Consider the following 16792-nt stretch of genomic DNA (forward strand, 5'->3'; position numbering starts at 1 on the left):
GATAAACTATAATTTGATCAACAGAAATATATATTTAAATTAGAAAAAGAAATACTATTTTTGAAGAATTTTAAAAAGGCTTCATTGATCTACTATGGTATAAAACATTATAAATTGTAAATCTTAGATAGAAACCTATAAAGATAACTTGAGGTTCTAAAAATATAGAATAAAACTAATTCCCGGATATAGTAGCGTAATTTATATTGTATATTTCAATATTTGATTAAATAAAGGAATTATTTCTTCTAAATAATAGAATTCTCGAAAGCCTTGTATATAGAGAACCTCTTCTATTCGTTTCTCTATTATATGTATTATTTCTATAATTATTATTGGTTGAAACTCTATATTGTTGAACTTGTTGAGGTTCGTAAACAGAAAAAAATGGTAAAGATGGATGATGTATACGACGCTCATAAATCCTAACCTCAGGAAAAGGTGGCATGTTTCTACTAGTATTCTCCATATCTGCATTAACTGGTATCTTCGGGATATAAAAATCATGTTTACAAAGAGGACACATAGCACGTCTTGTAGTAAACCATGGTACTAAATTTTGTAGTTAATAATTATACAAATATATCAAAAGTGTATATACCAATGCACGAAGAGTGGTAAATATGGTCACATGTGAGCACTCTTATTTCGTCTTCATCTTGAAATATATCTAGACATATAGCACATGTATCACTAAAAGATGCATCTTGAGCGAAATCGCTCGACGATGCCTCTTTCCTTTCATTTTCTTTTACATACTCATCATCACGTTTACTCTGTTGTTCATTCGGAATAGATATACTGATATCATTATGCTCATTATTGAAATTATAATAAGATTTATTGGATACATTCGAAGGAATATCTGTACAAGAATATAGATTTTGTGAATTCATGGCTTCTTCCATAGGATAATTGTATTGAAACGTATTAAAATCATGCGTTTTTTCTTCATGAAAAGAATTCTCCTCATTATGCTTATTAGGTTCATTATTTGTATTAGATTCCATGTCTGCTTCACTCATTTGCCTATTTTGCCTATCATTCGACATTGTTTTATAGAGTTGTTGCTTTTGACGTTTATGTTGTGATAACCATACTTTATAAAGAATTGAGGGAAACTGTTGATCCGCCTCACCCTGCGTCATAAGCTTCTTCTGACAATTCTGGTTTTGAGGCATAACCCTCTCAATTTCTATGGTTTCCGGATGATTCATACTTGAATATCTGTAACAATATTTAATACCAATAATCACCCTACATTCATTATATTAAAAACTCGCTCATATTATATTACGGATCATGCCACAAATTACAAAATAAGATTCCAAACCCTAATGCAACAAAGAAAAGCAAGATATTTCCATTCCAATTTGTATTAGAAAGTGCCGGTATTGATGATACATTTGTAGGTGATAAATTATTATACGTTGAAAATACTCTTTCTGATGGCGTAGTATCATTCATTCTTATTATTTTTCTTATATAACTTATGATTTATTCTTTAATCAGAGACCTTATTCACATGTAAATACAAATCCCTTTAAAAACTCATTAAATCCTCTATTTTTTTCCCTGAAAAAACCATACCAGTTAATATTTATATAAATAAAAGCTTTATATACTTATTACTCTTCGTTAATACCTTCTTTATCCCTTATTTCTACATAAATCTCCGTTAAATTAATGTTGACAACTTTTTTGTAGTTCCTGCCTTGCCCGGGTCGCTGGCCGATGGGGGCAGGAAGAGGGGAAAGAGGAGGGTTTGTGTAGAAGGAGGGAGTTAAAAAATAAAAAAAAAGAAGAAAAAAGAGTGAAATAAGAAGAAGAGATATTAATTGAGTTGATATGTGAATTTTTTTATGTAAAAAAAGTATTTTTATGATGAGCGACGAGTAGTGTAAGCAATGATATATTTGAGATTAGTGAGAAGATATTTGAGTGAGCGAGTCCATATTTCATCAGGATTGAAGGAAATGGAGATGGTAGCGTTTCCTATTTTATCTTTTTGAATTCTAGAATAAAATGAAAAAAAAAAAAAAAAAAATGTAATATACTTGTAAGGAAATTTAAAAGAAGAATCAATTTGTTTAAGATGATCACCTATTTGTTTTAAACATGCTAGAAAGCTGATCATAGCAATATCGAATTTTTTTTGCATAAAAAAACGTTTGATTAACAAGTGATCGGAATTGTATAATTCAAGAGAAATGGATTTAGAAGGATAAGAAGAATTGGTATGAAGTTCGAGTTTATGAATTGTAGAAGTAGAACCTAAAGGATTTAATTTGTATCTATTTAAATGTATTATTAAAAAGAAAAAGAAAAAGAATAATAATTACTCTGAAAATTTGAAATTTAATTTTTTTGCAATTGAATGAAGCGATAATACAATTAACCCCCATGCAGCATTTATTTCATCCCAGTTTGCAGGATAAGAAGGCAAACGTCCGAATTTTAAATCATTAATTGTACCTGTTTATTAATAATTTTTAAATAAATTCATTAAATATACCGAATTGTCCATCATGACTAATACAAAATATATCCTTATATACATTTGTTTCTTCTAGTTCTTCAAGTTGTTTTATATTATAATCATATTGTAAATTAAGAGCATCTCTTTCATTTTGAAATTCCTGAAGTTTAAGTAAAAATAAATTTCTTTTTTTCCAAAATATTTCTTCCTCTTTATCTAAAATTAATGATTCTTCTTCAAGTTTTTTAACTTCTTTTTCAATATCTTGTTGTTTTTTTCTAAGTTGAGTAATTGTTTTAACTGCAACTGCTTCTTTTTTTAAATTCTAAAAAAAGTTATCATTTTTTCCAATTATATAAAAACAATTACATCTTCTATCTCCATTTTTATCTTTTCAATTTCTTCATTATCAAAAATATGATCATTTATATGATTTAATATCCCTATATAAGCATCTCTTTCATTCTTTAAATGTTCAAGGTGTTTAGACATATTATTAAGCTGTTTTTCACAACATTCTGAACAAATAGGATGTCTAGCATCCGAAAGAAATGACATATTATGAAAAAGATGTTCAAATGTTGCTGCTTCATGAAACCTCCCCTCTATATCATTCAATTGAAATGTATCTGAAACTAATGTATCATATCTTTTTAAATATTCATCCTCAAATAATATATATGATATATTCTTACAATCTTTCTCTTTTTCTACCTCATCTTCTCTTAATTCGCTTATTAATCTATTTATCGCCTCATTATAATATTTCTTTCTAGATTCCGGGAAAAGTAAAGGAATATTCTCCTCTTCTTCCTCTTCCTCATAAAACACTTGCTTCCTCTTCTCCTTAAGACTCCCTTTAACTATTAATTATCCTATTATAACACTTTTTTCCCCTCTACCAACTACTAAATTAAATGTAGCTCTATTAAGTTCCTTCAAATTCTCAAATCCAAGAGGACTCTTGCAATATTGACATACTAGAGACATAAAAGGCGTCATATTCTATCTTAATTCCTTATAAATCCTCTTAAATCCTTCAATTACCAGCAAATATTGGCATCTGTTTTTTTGACGTCTCTTTGAAGCTCCTACAGATCATACGATCAGGCCTTGAACGTCAAGAAAAAGGTTTTGGCTGATAAATATTAGAATAAGATGCTTATTGACGAGGAATTGAGAGGTCTAAAGAGGTTTTACCTTGAGATTATTAGTTTTATTGAGAAACTTGGAAAAAGCAGGGAAGGTTCTAAAGAAAGTCCGGAGCAAATAGGCTGGATGATCAGAGAGAAGTTAAAAAGAGCAGAAATGAGTCTTGAAGTATTGTAAAATATGTTTAATAATGGAAGAATAATGGATATTTTTTTTTTAGAGACTTTTTATTGAGTTGGATGATGTAGAAGATGAAGAAAAGAGGTTAAAATATAAGAATGTTAGTGATAGATTAAAAGAGGATTTAAAAATGTATAAAATGGCAAAAGAATTAGTGAATTGTTTTTAATTTTTAAGGGCTAGGATTGATTTTAGAAAAGCTCTATTGAAATCAAGTAAAAATAGTAATATAATGTTTCAAAAGAATCAGGAACAAATATTAGGAGATGGAAAGGAAAGAATAGCATTACTTCAAAAGAAAGGGATAAATATGAAATCAACGTATTAAATAATATATTTTATATATTTTTTTAAAATTAGTTAGAACAGGAGATAGAGCAATAAATACATCAACAAATGTTTTATCAGCACTTGCAGAACTTCATCAATTAATGGAATCAGAGATGTCAAAATCATCTGTAACATTAGAAGAGCTTGAATTATCATCTAATGCACTTCAATCATTGCAAGAGAATTACTTGACATTTAATTCATTAATTACAAAATCAAGAAGACTTATTTCAGAACTTGAATATTCAAATAAGTTTGATAGAATATCAATTATATGTTCTTTAATATTTTTTCTATCAGTAATTGCTTGGATTATATATAGAAGACTTTTACGTCATATTATTCATTTTATATTTTGGTTATTTTTTGATAAATTAAAGAATATTGGTAAGAAAATAATTAAAACACAAAGTAATCAATCAATAGTTTTTTGATCAATATATTTATATTGACTATAATAGGTAAATTTTCTGAAGACTCTATAATACAAAAATCTAAAGCAATTTTTTCATATTCTAAAAATTATACTACAGAGTTATCAGAATTTAATACAATGGATAAATCAAATATTGCAAATAGTAAAACTTTTACATTTATTTTTAAATTGCTAAAGATAATAGATACATTTTTACATGATGAACTTTAATATTTGTTATGTTTATTCTTTAATATAATATAATACTATTATGTATTATTAGATGATTATTTTATGGATAATTTTATTTATCATTTTTAGATGTAAAATAACAATCATTATACTCGAAAGTTATTTAATTTTTAATGATATTTTATGATATTTTATCTAAAAAGATCAAGATTTGAAACTAATTTATTAATAAATAAATAATAAATTAGTTTCAAAAAGAATATTAAAATTCTAATACCTATAAATAATTAAATAAATTTATAAAATATAATAATTTACAATACATAAATTATAAATATCACAAGTAGATATAATAATATGAAACCTCCTATATTTAATGCTTTGATAATTGTTTAATAATATTTTATATATCTATACCAAGAATTTTAACCATTTCAAGAAATGATTTTGCATTTTGAAAAGGTTGAAATATAGTCTTTCTAGAAATTGATTTATCATCAAGAATTTTCAAAATACAGAATTTGGTATTTGAAAATGAATTACCAGTCTGTATTGCCTAATTATATTAAAAATAAAAAATAATTAAATTAAAATCATACTATACGTAACCATTCCTGTGCAATTTCTATTTGAGGAAGAAGTCCTTCCATTCTAAAACAACTAGGATTCTTTTCTGCTGCACGGGCAATCATAGCACCATCAACATCCCATTCTTTTATTACTTCTAATCCATCTTTTCTATTTACAATATCTCCATTCGCAATGCAAGCCACACCTTTTTCCCTACATATTTTAGATATCATTTTCAATTGATCCCTTATAGCTTTCTCTTTATTTCTCATAGAAATTGTTCGGCAATGAATAGTTAATCCTATAATTCCTGTATCACATATCCTTCTAACCAAAGCTTCTGTTTCTTTTATGTCTTCAAGTATCCTGATCTTAGCACTAATCCCAATTTTATAAGGAATACCAATATTTTGAACTAAAGCTATTAATATACTCTCTAAAAGATCTACATTTTTTAATAAAGCTGCTCCCATTCCACTATGAACAGAAAAGTGCTTGAAAATAAAATAAGATAATTTAATAATCATGTCTAAATATACCTTTGGACATCCACAATTAAGATCTATTGCTGCTACATCTTTTGCTATCAATTGTGCCGCTTTAACTGCAAGTTCTGGATCTGCTGATCCAAGTTGAAAAATTAATTTAGATCTTTCCATAGGATGAATACTATACAAAATAGTATTTTTTGGCGGCTTTACAAAGTAAATACATTTATTTTTCTCTGTTTTCTCCTCTTCAGATTCTTCTTTTAGCTTTAATATATCAATTCTTACCATTAACAACTCGTTTACATATTTCTCCTTGAACAAACGATTTATCAACTACCTCTGGCCCCCATACAAGATCCGCCCCATATTTTAGAGCCAATAATCGTGTAGGAAGCTCCCCAATTCTCACCTACACATTATTTTTTCATTTATTTACTCAAATAACTTATTTACCATAGGTGCAAGCACTATTTTTCCATGATAATTCACTTTCCCTGAATGTATCATATCCTTAGATTCAAAAATAATACAAAAATCTCCTGCTTTTCCCTCTTTTTAATCAATATTTTAACAACTTTCTAATCTCTTGATATTTATATCAAAAAATCACCTTTTTCTCCCTAAAAAAAACTCTATCCTATTAAACCACTCCTCCTCTATCATTTCTTATCAATAAAAATATTCATTCATAGTGTCCCTTACTCTTATTCAATAAATACTTTCCCACTCGTTCTAATAAACCTCCTCAATAATTCCTTCTGGTTTTCCTCAAAAACTGTTCAATTACACTCTTATTCTTAACAAAACTAAGTTCTTCCTCTGTTATTCACGTAGAATGTCCAGTTCCTTCAGTAAATACACACAGCGCTTAGTAGGAACCCCAAATACACCTGGTAAGAATACTATAAAAAAGACTGATAAAGGCCCTTAAATAGCTAACAAAATACACAGATTTCAGGGTATTTATAGAGGAGAACGGGAAGCCTATTTCACCGTTTCATGACGTCCCATTATACGCAAATGCAGAGAAGACAGTATTGAATATGATTGTTGAAGTGCCGAGATGGACAAATGCCAAGATGGAGATATCTAAAGAGGAGCTATTGAATCCTATTAAGCAGGACGTTAAGAAAGGGAGACTTCGTTATGGTTATATTGTTAAAACAGTGTTTAATAGAATGCTAAGATGGTAGTAAGAAATTGTTTTCCTCATCATGGATATGTAAGAAATTGAGGAGTTTTTATAGAAGATTAATGAGGTTAATTAGATATGGAACTATGGGTAAATATAGAAGAAAAGGATTTATGAAGTTTTATTGATGAATTGAATGTAAATAGAGCGTTTCCCCAGGTTTTTTTTTTGAAAAGGAAATTTTTGATATTAATGAGAGATAAGACATGGGAAGACCCTAACCATTTACACCCAGAGACGAAGGCGAAGGGGGACAATGATCCTCTAGATGTTTGTGAGATCGGGGAGGCAGTAGGATATGTTGGTCAAATAAAACAGGTTAAAGTTCTAGGTGTAATGGCACTTTTAGATGAAGGGGAGACGGATTGGAAGGTAATTGTTATTGATATAAATGATCCATTGGAGTCTAGATTGCATGGTAATGAAATAAGGGAAAAAAAGGGAAAAAAAAGAGAATTTTAATTAATTTTAGATGTGGAAGATGTTGAAAAGCATCTTCCGGGTCTTATTCGTGCAACAAATGAATGGTTCCGTGTAAGGAAATGTTTTTAGATAATGGTTTTTTAAAATTTGGAATATAGATTTATAAAATTCCAGATGGAAAGCCAGAAAATACATTTGCGTTTTCAGGAGAATGTAAAAACAAGAAATATGCAATGGAAATTATTCAGGAATGTTCAGAATCATGGGATCGTCTTATATCAGGGGGATCAGACTTAAGAGGGATCAATTGGTATGTATATATATATGTATATATATATATATATTAGGAATGTATAACATTTTAATTGTATTAGCACGAATACTATGATTTCGAATTCACCCTTTTATACAACTGATAATATACATATTCCTCCTGGTGAAAATAATCCACCTGCTTTCAAAGATCCATCTATTGATAAGGTATATTTTTAATAATAATGAGTTTGAAATTATAATTTATTTAATATTATAATTAGTGGTTCTATATATCAGGAGGGATATAATTTTCAGAAGATAAGTTGAATTTTATTATATATTTATATTATATATTTTTTTTAATTTGATTATTTTATTTCTAAAAATATCTTTAAAATTAAAAATTAAAAACAGTTGTTTTGTATTAGAATTTTTATAGAAATATATTTATCATATTTAAAACATTATTCTATTTAAATTTTGAAATCAATCTACAAGATTTTTTTGAAAAAACATCATATTTAATCTGTTTAATAATAATAATTTATTATTAAAAGAAATAAAAAAGTGATAAAATCCAATTACATCATAATAGGAATTTTTTACATGTACATGAAATAAAATACATATGCTCAGTTCATATCCAATTTGCTATTCTAAAAACCTTAAAGGGTTTATTATAAAAATCATAAATATACTTAATCTATAAAATTTAAAAAATATTAGATTTTTATATGATAATATAATTTTAAAAACTTACTTTTTATAGCAACATAATATTGTAATGACATAGCTTTTAAAATTGCTTGAAATATATTGGAATCAAATTAAAGCAGATTGACATAAGAGACATTTCACTTGATATTCTTCAGAAGTACTTTTACTTTTCGCTATTAAAGGTTCGCTATCTATATTAATGAAGTCAATATCATTTGGAGCACCACTTTTAATCAAATCTTTACGAAGACATTCATCGTGTAACCAATTCTTGCAAGTATAACATGCGTACAATATTTTATCCGGATTATGATATTTTTTACATTTACATATTGCAGTTAGACGCTAATAATAATTAATAATGTTTTAAATCATTCCCGATATTTACTGTAAGTTTAGGATTTGTAGAATTTCCTCCAAAGCGCTGTCTCCAATAAAATTCAGGTATATCATCTGTATTATCCAAAGTTTGTTTATTATCACAATTATTGTTTTCTTCATCATCTTTTAATTCAAATTCCTTTTCTTCATCCCAAAATCTGACAATAACTTTACTTGAAATCGTATTTGCTGCTACAATTTCATAATAATCAGATTCTATCAGCTCCATTTCTCCATGATAATATCTGAAATTAGCGTTAACAAAACCCTTTCAAATCTATATAAAATTTTTGACATACTTTCGTCCTTCAGGAAGTTCTTCAGGTTTATAATACCATTGACACATAACCCATACATTTTGACCATTTTCCGCACGAATTTCAAGCAATTTAGCAACCCAAAACCGATCAAAATCAAAATCATCTGTTAATTTCTCCTCAGAATTATTAATAAATACACAATCTCCAACATAAAACTTTTCATCTTGCACTTTAAAAAAAATATTAAAAATAATCTAAATATATGAATAAACACACATTTCAAACTCTTATATTTATTCATTTTAGACCATCCCGCTGGTCCCCAGTTTGGTCCTATAGCAAAACTGGGTAAATGTTCTTTAATACTAGAAAACGGCTTTTCTTCATTATAAATTCCCTTTTTTTTCTCATTTTTTGCATTTTTTGCATCTTTAACATTTGATTTACGTAATCCATCCTTATTCTTACTATTTTTCTGTGTATTCCCATTATTAGATATATTTAATGATTCATTTTTTCTTTTTTTATTTCTATTATCTTCAAAATTATCATCTATTTTATCAGAATTAACTTTTTTATCTGGATTTAAAAAGAATTCAAATGATTCTGAAACCATAATTCCCTATAAATTCATTTAGAATATTAAAAACCTTTAATATTTTATACTTTTATCTGACTTAGAAATTTATTGAAATCTTGCCCGAGCACGTTATGAATATTTCTATATAAATATATTTATATAGAAATAATCAAAAACAAAAATATATAGTATTTGTTAAATAATAGAATAGTTTTTATTTTTTTTCAAAGTGATCTACCTTTTGTTCAAGTTTCTTGACCATATTTTCAATTTCCATCATATTAGATTGAATTGTTATTTTTGATTCTTTCATAGTAGATTCAACTTTTTGAAGAGTTTCTTTTAATTCTAACATTTCATCTTGAATGATATGTTGTCTTTGTGTGCAATCCTTAAGCCCAGTAGTTACAGTAGCAGCATCAGCATGAATAATACGTAAAGCTTTTAATCTATCTAAAAGATTTGGAAGAATTGGAGAAATACTTTCTATCATTTCCAAGTTCTCATATAAAGCATCAATTTTCTTTTCTTGAGGAGTAGTATTTAAATCAGATGTTTTAGAATCCATTTTTGTCTTTTTTTCATGTAAAATTTCCATTTCTGCTACTAAATTCTTAACTTTTTTTGTTATTGAATCAATATAACTTTTATTTGATGTCAATAGAGTAATCTTCTTATCTAAATAAGAAAGTGTTGATAAGATTGGAGCCTGTAATTTGTATGAATGTATTTGATCAATCCCCAATGATTTTTCAAGCATTGTTAAACGGTTTTCAAATTCTGATAAATCCAGTTCAAGATGCTTTTCTTTATACGAAGGGTTATAATTTAACGTATATTTTAACGGCTAAATCATAAAATATTAGACTTTTTTTTACCTTCAAAAAAAAAAACCTGATTTAATGACTCATTTGTTTCCATCACAACTTCTTTATCATCATTATTTATAGACTCCGGAAGAGATAGCTCTTCTAATCTCTTAGAAAGCATTGCAATTGCACTCTTTTTCGTTTTATTTTCAAGTTCTGCCATCTGATAATCTAATTCACTCAAATCTGCAAAACTCTTATTAACCGTCTCATTTTCATTCTTATTTTCCTGAAATTTCTTTTGATTCAACTCCTCTCTAACCTCTTCCAATTCTCTTCGTAAACGTGCTAGTTTTTCATCAATTGTCTCCTCAATAACCCCATAATCATGAAAATTTCTTGTCACATATGATTTTCTATTTTTTCCTCTAATTCTCTCTGAAAAATCTTAAAAAAAAACACATCTCATCAACAAATATTACACCTCCACTCTTACAAACATACCAACATCTTCTGCTTCCACTTGTTCCCTCAAAAATCGACTTTTTGCCTCACAAACATTTAATCGATCATTACTAATGTCCTCATTCTGCGTTTCTTCTCCTTCATATTTAGATGACTATATATATCCCTCAGATTCTTCCTTTTTATTCACTTTTCTCCTTACATTTTCCATCCATTGGTCTTCCACAAAGTCTGGTGTTTCATACACATCTTTTCCTGTGTCCTGAGGCCTTTTTAACCCGGAAAAAAACTATTATATATATATACCATGTCAGGAAGTTCCGAATACTTCTCCTTTAACGTCATTTCTCTACAATTCTCCTTATTTTCCTCTTTTCTTCCCTTTTTAAATCTCAACAACTTATAGATATATAGACCCACGATAATCAAAGATCAACCTCTTTTTTTTGATTATTTTGAATCTCTTATGTTTGGCCTTGGAAAACTCTTTTATGGTACGTCTTAACCCCTCTGAACTCTTCTTTTTATCTTAATTAATCTTAGTTTCTCTTCTTCTAGTCAACGCTATAGCAGTTCTCTCTGAAGATAGATTTCTTGCAAAAAGTAACCCTCTTTAATCTTTATATTCTATTGAAATATGGCAGTTGGTTTTTCAGGGAAGATAGAATATGGATTTGAGAATCAATCTGTTTCTTCAGTTAAGTTTAAAATAGTAAATTTGATTAGTGCAGTTCGAACACTTATGAGAAGTAATAATAATGATTTTAACAAGAGAATTAATGAAAACAAGTACCATTGATTATTATTAATACATTGGTGATGGTATATTTGCTTATGCTGGGTTAAAGTTATGAAGGTAGTATGAAGGTAGTATGAGGGTAGTATGAGGGTAGAAGAAAGAATAATATAAATAGTTATAAAGATTAGATATAGATAATGTAGAAATATATAGAAATTATTAGTATGTAAGAGTATATTTTTTTGTGTAATCTATTTTTATATAAGATGAATGAGATTTTTTGAAGGAAAATAAGTATGAGATGTAAATTTTGAATAATTTTTTGAAGTTTAAGACTTTTAAGTAAAGTAATATGTAGAGAAAACGTAGGAAGACCTCCGAAAATGCAGAATCTTAAATAATTGCGCCAAAAAGAAGAAGATTTAAAATATTTAAGAGAAATGTGACAATTTTAAAGAAGTATAAAAGAAAAAGAAGGTCGAAAGATTTTGTGAATTAGAATGATTTGAAGATTAAAAGAGCGAAAACCATGTTATAAAGTGATATCAACCGCTTGATAAAAAAGAACATAAGCAGTAGCTTCACCAGGAAGATCACCAAAAAACCTTCGAACAAATGTTTCGTTAACAGGCTAATAATAAAATTAGAAAGATATGAAAACAAGAAGAAAAATCCTAACTACTACACGTTCATCGTCAAATAATGTCCAGCCAGATTCCGTTTTGATAACAGAAACATAGTGACCATGATATGGCCCACTTCCAAGATGAACTACAACAGCATAAAGTTCATATAGACGATCCATATCATTTGTATCATGCGTGGTATTAGATAATCTCAGATAGTAGGGATAAACAACAGTGTGAAAAAGCTTAGAAAATGTATAATTACCATTTTCCTCTATATACCTAAACCGTTTCAAATGCAAGGCTAATATTTTTGGAAGACGTTTTATTTTTATACATTTCTCAGCTTCTTGTAAATCTCCACAAAAATCGCAATAAAATTTATTCTTTCCTGAAAGTATTTCTGGAGAAAAAAAGGAATTAAGACATGATGTAATTGATGTATTTTTATTGACGTCAATAGAAAGATCAAGAAAAGATTCATCACGAGAAGTAATCTAGCAAATAATAAGTAATCATATATAAATAATAATAATAATATATACACTTTCACATGTAAAACATCGGATTTCGCTAGTAAGTATACCCTCAAAAATTGAATGAAGCCACTTTGCAGAGATGGAACAATTACTTTTACCATTAATAGAAATATTGTCATTTGTATCTGTATTTAATTTATCATGTTCTTCTATGGACTCAAGTATAACATTTAAGAGATAATTAAGAAATTCATGAGCATCCTGATGTAAATTACCTCGAAAAAATTCGTTTTCACGACGTAAAACTTCAATTAATTTTGTCGGAGAACATACTCCATTTTTAACATGAGATTGAATAATACTAGCAAAAATATCTCTAACACATGTAAATAAAGATTCTCTCATTCCGTATGTTGAACAATGAGACGAATCAATATTAACATTGAATTTTCCCATAAGACGTCTATTTTTATATGTTTCAATATTATTTAATAACATAGCATTCTCCATAAAATTGTTTTTTTTACAAAATGGTGCATCAAAAAATGTAGAATGAAGCTTTGTTCCATTCGTATGTGCATGAGAGATATTAGATGATTTATGAGATGTTAATGATGATGAAGCAAAGGATAAAGATAAATCAAAAGATGACTTTTCTAAATGTGTTGCTGATTCATTCGAAAAAGACTCAGTATTCGGTAAATCAAGTAAGACAGAAATAGGTTTAGGATATCTTATCACACCATCACGAAAAGGCTTTGAATAATAAAGTGTTTGAAGTATCGAATTTGCATAACTATTAAATTTAAGTTTAAAAATATTCCTTTTTCTCTAAAAATACCATGTATTTCCAAACTATAAATTAATAAAATCAGCATCTCCCTAGCAAAAACCCTTTTTTCCTTACATTTTCAAAACCAAAAAGCTTATCATCGCCATCCGAACAAATAAAACTCCTCACAAGTGATTCTTCTTGAGATGTTATTGTGTCTGAACTTGCTTCCCGATTAATTCCTATCCATTTCAATAGTATCATAATATATATTAGTCTTATTTATATTCAAAAAATTATATTTTTAATAAATCTAATATTTCATTAGTTATTAACATATATTATTAATATATTTATATATATATTTATAAATATATATAAATACCAAGGAATATGAACCTTATATTTATATGTTCCAAGAATATATAGAAAATCCTTCCAATAAAAATATTCATCAAAGACCAAGAATTAAAATAGTTAACCAAATTTTAGATATATCGATGTCTAAAATATATTCAAGACGGGTATTTATGATAAAGAATAAAATGATAAAATATGTCTTAAAACAAAGACAAACCCATATAAAATCATAAACATATTTTTCAAAGATTGAAATTGTTTAATTTTGCATAAATAGTTGAAAAAGTGTAGAATAATAATTGGATAATTTTTGAATAAACATAGGATAAATAATAGAAATGATTGCTAAAATACCAGCAATAGTTGCAAAGAATATAAAAAAGAAAGTAGTTGATAATCTTTTTTTATAAGAGACTTTAATAACTCGAAGTCGTGCATCGGCGCTTGCAGTAAAAATATGAGTTCCTTTTGGATGAATAATTAAAGAAGTGATTGGAAAATCATGTATTTTAGTTTTTCGTTGTAATATCTAGTAAATGTAACTTAAAAGTAAAAAAAAAATAGAGTGTTTTTTACTGTTAAAGTGTAAATATCAACAATGATGATAGAAAGATCAGCACATGCAATTACTGCCCAACCATAGTTATGAGCTATTTCCATAGATGTGACTGCTCTTGAAGTTTTATATAAAGAGCAGGCATTTGTTTGAGACCATAATGTTTTTTTAGAATTAATATCATTTTCAGTAGAAAAGTCAGAATCCCAACGTTGTAAAAGAGGAGATTTTCCATGTCTATGAATTATAGTGATCAAAGAGTTTTTATTAATCCACCTTATTGTTCGAAATGAGCCCTCTTTTAATGACTGAACATGGATCAAGCGTTTTGTTGAAAGCATGTGTGTATATAATTTTGAAGAAGAAACATAAATTAGCTGTTTTAATAACTAAGAAAAAATTCATTCTGTAAATATTAATTTACTTTACTATCATCCAATGAAAAGTCTAAATCCATAACCATAGGTTTTATAGAAGCAACTGTGCTCAAAAGTTTTAATGATGGATATTTTAATAAAGCAAAATAGCCATTTGCAGAAGCAATAGCTAAAAGAGTTTTCTGATAATTAAACCGCGTAATACGTTGATAATTATCCCAATTATTATTAGATGCTCTTGGAAATACTGAAACACTCTTTAAAATAGTAATCCTAATTTTTATTATTCATCTTTCAAGAATATAAATAAATACTACATTTTCTTCTCTTGATTATATTTGAATAAATGTAAATGATTATTTTTTCCATTTGTTGATGCTGTATTCTGATCATTAATACCTGCTAAAACTATTTCCTTTATTTAAACGTTAATCATTTTTTAAAACAATCAACCTATTCAATTCATGCTTACATTGGACAAGTCAATTGCAAGTGACATTGGAGCATCCTTCATTGATAATTGATAAATCATTTCTAGCTTAAGAATGTTATCATTTGTAATTGAATATATACGCTTATTTTATGTTAATATAACCCTGTTGAAAGCAAATTTTTAATTACAAATTGATTATCAATCCCAGAATTCACATTTCCACCTCCTCCTGCAACTAATATATGTGATTCTGATAAGAATTCAAGTGCGTACGCTGGGATTTCTACTGGAATAGTCTGAATTAACTCCATTCTCATAAAAATATTATCTTTTAATCATAAATTACTTTATTTATAGGTAGTTTTGGCAAAATAGCCTAATATACTCAATAAACATGCCCTTTTATAACTTAAAATTGTCGCTCTTCGTTCTTTAAAGGTTTATAATAAAGCTTTTTCTTAAAATAAAATTCCTATATAAAAAGGACGTTTAAATTTTATTTTTTAATAATTAAACATATCTTTTTTAATGTTTTTAAGAGTAAAAAAAAAAGAAAAATAGATAAAAATATAGAAAATTTTAAATATTTAAAGTTTTCATTAAAAAAATAATAAAAATAGTATATTTGAGAGATAAAAAATGAAAAATAAAAGAGACGTTAATATTTGAAATTCGAAAACAGAAAATCATTTTTATCTAATTAATTGTTTTATGTTACTTGTTGTGCATGTTTTCCTTGATCACATTTTCTTCTAAAATACAAATCAATTGTATTTAACAAATTATTACAAATATACTTAAATAACAAAATATGTGGCTCGGGAACATGAATTTCATAATGTTGCCATCCAAGACTCTACAATTATATAGTTTTCCTCCTTCAATTAAAAAATTATTCAATACCTGTGTAATACCAAGTCCTCTCCATTCTTCTTCATGTAGAATCTTCAATGTTCCTGTCTCCTGATTAAAATAATCTTTTGGAATCGCTTTTAACATAGGTTTTGGCAAAATAACATGTCTATCCATTTCCCCTCATTAGATTACATAAAAAACAAATTCTTAATCATAATAAAACCTATATTCATGTGTATCATCTGAATATCTATTTTCATAATCAATACTATTCTTTCTCGAGTTATCTTTATACCTTGTTGAATAATGAATATTCTCAATAAATTCCTCCAGACGGCTCCGTTCTGCCTCTGTTAAGTATCTTATTGGTCTTTTCTTTAATGATTCATGCATATTTTGCCTCTATTTATACCTTTATATGGCACCTTTTTATATACAAATTCTCTCAGTCGCGACACGTGGTAGGCTTTATATTAAAAGAAAAAAAATACACAAATAAACAGAATTTTTAGAAGATATTGATTTTATATGATGAATCAAGGGGATTTTATGTATATTTTATGTCTTAGAAGGGATTTTTCTTTTTGGTAAAATAAGAGGGCAAGAGAGTGGGGTTGGTCAAGTATCGGCGATTGGAGGGGGATATGAACGACCAAAAATTGTATTGTAAGAGTTTTTGAGAGTTTAAGAGGGGATTTGTTGTT

General features: G+C 27.4%; 12 protein-coding genes across 12 annotated transcripts; 4 read left to right on the forward strand and 8 right to left on the reverse strand.

The window, feature by feature from the left end:
• Positions 1–181: 181 nt before the first annotated feature.
• On the reverse strand, positions 182–1513 carry T552_00446 (hypothetical protein). The gene is made up of 3 exons (XM_018369061.1): positions 1307–1513; positions 602–1257; positions 182–552 (listed from the first exon to the last, which is right to left on the reverse strand). Exons 1-3 carry the CDS (start codon positions 1465–1467, stop codon positions 227–229), a joined length of 1143 nt encoding a protein of 380 aa, XP_018227330.1. The 5' UTR covers positions 1468–1513; the 3' UTR covers positions 182–226.
• A 320-nt stretch (positions 1514–1833) lies between these two features.
• Positions 1834–3527, reverse strand: T552_00447 (hypothetical protein). Its single transcript, XM_018369062.1, has 6 exons — positions 3382–3527; positions 2849–3336; positions 2516–2804; positions 2343–2475; positions 2058–2294; positions 1834–2015 (listed from the first exon to the last, which is right to left on the reverse strand). The coding sequence occupies exons 1-6, from the start codon at positions 3479–3481 to the stop codon at positions 1880–1882; spliced, it is 1383 nt and encodes a 460-aa protein (XP_018227331.1). The 5' UTR covers positions 3482–3527; the 3' UTR covers positions 1834–1879.
• Positions 3528–3591: 64 nt separating this feature from the next.
• Positions 3592–4032, forward strand: T552_00448 (hypothetical protein). Its single transcript, XM_018369063.1, has 2 exons — positions 3592–3799; positions 3852–4032. The coding sequence occupies exons 1-2, from the start codon at positions 3638–3640 to the stop codon at positions 3978–3980; spliced, it is 291 nt and encodes a 96-aa protein (XP_018227332.1). The 5' UTR covers positions 3592–3637; the 3' UTR covers positions 3981–4032.
• On the forward strand, positions 3998–4801 carry T552_00449 (hypothetical protein). Its single transcript, XM_018369064.1, has 4 exons — positions 3998–4132; positions 4176–4552; positions 4603–4719; positions 4762–4801. Exons 1-4 carry the CDS (start codon positions 4044–4046, stop codon positions 4785–4787), a joined length of 609 nt encoding a protein of 202 aa, XP_018227333.1. The 5' UTR covers positions 3998–4043; the 3' UTR covers positions 4788–4801.
• A 306-nt stretch (positions 4802–5107) lies between these two features.
• On the reverse strand, positions 5108–6359 carry T552_00450 (hypothetical protein). Its single transcript, XM_018369065.1, has 5 exons — positions 6263–6359; positions 6095–6218; positions 5858–6042; positions 5348–5812; positions 5108–5304 (listed from the first exon to the last, which is right to left on the reverse strand). Exons 1-5 carry the CDS (start codon positions 6314–6316, stop codon positions 5152–5154), a joined length of 981 nt encoding a protein of 326 aa, XP_018227334.1. The 5' UTR covers positions 6317–6359; the 3' UTR covers positions 5108–5151.
• Positions 6360–6644: 285 nt separating this feature from the next.
• On the forward strand, positions 6645–7781 carry T552_00451 (inorganic pyrophosphatase; the record flags this gene model as incomplete). Its single annotated transcript, XM_018369066.1, has 9 exons — positions 6645–6702; positions 6761–6958; positions 7003–7031; positions 7078–7091; positions 7148–7160; positions 7206–7419; positions 7474–7535; positions 7583–7734; positions 7772–7781. The coding sequence occupies 9 exons, from the start codon at positions 6645–6647 to the stop codon at positions 7779–7781; spliced, it is 750 nt and encodes a 249-aa protein (XP_018227335.1).
• A 674-nt stretch (positions 7782–8455) lies between these two features.
• Positions 8456–9743, reverse strand: T552_00452 (hypothetical protein). The gene is made up of 5 exons (XM_018369067.1): positions 9704–9743; positions 9314–9659; positions 9077–9266; positions 8785–9022; positions 8456–8741 (listed from the first exon to the last, which is right to left on the reverse strand). The coding sequence occupies exons 2-5, from the start codon at positions 9651–9653 to the stop codon at positions 8502–8504; spliced, it is 1008 nt and encodes a 335-aa protein (XP_018227336.1). The 5' UTR covers positions 9654–9659; positions 9704–9743; the 3' UTR covers positions 8456–8501.
• Positions 9744–9785: 42 nt separating this feature from the next.
• Positions 9786–11282, reverse strand: T552_00453 (hypothetical protein). Its single transcript, XM_018369068.1, has 5 exons — positions 11198–11282; positions 11094–11153; positions 10931–11045; positions 10512–10873; positions 9786–10464 (listed from the first exon to the last, which is right to left on the reverse strand). Exons 1-5 carry the CDS (start codon positions 11234–11236, stop codon positions 9832–9834), a joined length of 1209 nt encoding a protein of 402 aa, XP_018227337.1. The 5' UTR covers positions 11237–11282; the 3' UTR covers positions 9786–9831.
• Positions 11283–11315: 33 nt separating this feature from the next.
• T552_00454 (hypothetical protein) lies at positions 11316–11736 on the forward strand. Its single transcript, XM_018369069.1, has 3 exons — positions 11316–11385; positions 11435–11494; positions 11536–11736. Exons 1-3 carry the CDS (start codon positions 11358–11360, stop codon positions 11688–11690), a joined length of 243 nt encoding a protein of 80 aa, XP_018227338.1. The 5' UTR covers positions 11316–11357; the 3' UTR covers positions 11691–11736.
• A 381-nt stretch (positions 11737–12117) lies between these two features.
• Positions 12118–13817, reverse strand: T552_00455 (hypothetical protein). The gene is made up of 5 exons (XM_018369070.1): positions 13643–13817; positions 13577–13590; positions 12802–13531; positions 12310–12753; positions 12118–12261 (listed from the first exon to the last, which is right to left on the reverse strand). Exons 1-5 carry the CDS (start codon positions 13769–13771, stop codon positions 12163–12165), a joined length of 1416 nt encoding a protein of 471 aa, XP_018227339.1. The 5' UTR covers positions 13772–13817; the 3' UTR covers positions 12118–12162.
• A 266-nt stretch (positions 13818–14083) lies between these two features.
• Positions 14084–15587, reverse strand: T552_00456 (hypothetical protein). Its single transcript, XM_018369071.1, has 6 exons — positions 15422–15587; positions 15273–15374; positions 15118–15215; positions 14848–15073; positions 14444–14800; positions 14084–14396 (listed from the first exon to the last, which is right to left on the reverse strand). The coding sequence occupies exons 1-6, from the start codon at positions 15548–15550 to the stop codon at positions 14127–14129; spliced, it is 1182 nt and encodes a 393-aa protein (XP_018227340.1). The 5' UTR covers positions 15551–15587; the 3' UTR covers positions 14084–14126.
• Positions 15588–15896: 309 nt separating this feature from the next.
• Positions 15897–16542, reverse strand: T552_00457 (cyclin-dependent kinase regulatory subunit). Its single transcript, XM_018369072.1, has 5 exons — positions 16384–16542; positions 16312–16338; positions 16137–16254; positions 16031–16089; positions 15897–15985 (listed from the first exon to the last, which is right to left on the reverse strand). The coding sequence occupies exons 1-5, from the start codon at positions 16479–16481 to the stop codon at positions 15943–15945; spliced, it is 345 nt and encodes a 114-aa protein (XP_018227341.1). The 5' UTR covers positions 16482–16542; the 3' UTR covers positions 15897–15942.
• Positions 16543–16792: the final 250 nt, after the last annotated feature.

The sequence above is a fragment of the Pneumocystis carinii genome (genome assembly GCF_001477545.1).
Source record: "Pneumocystis carinii B80 chromosome Unknown supercont1.2, whole genome shotgun sequence".
Taxonomy (NCBI): Eukaryota; Fungi; Ascomycota; class Pneumocystomycetes; order Pneumocystales; family Pneumocystaceae; genus Pneumocystis; species Pneumocystis carinii.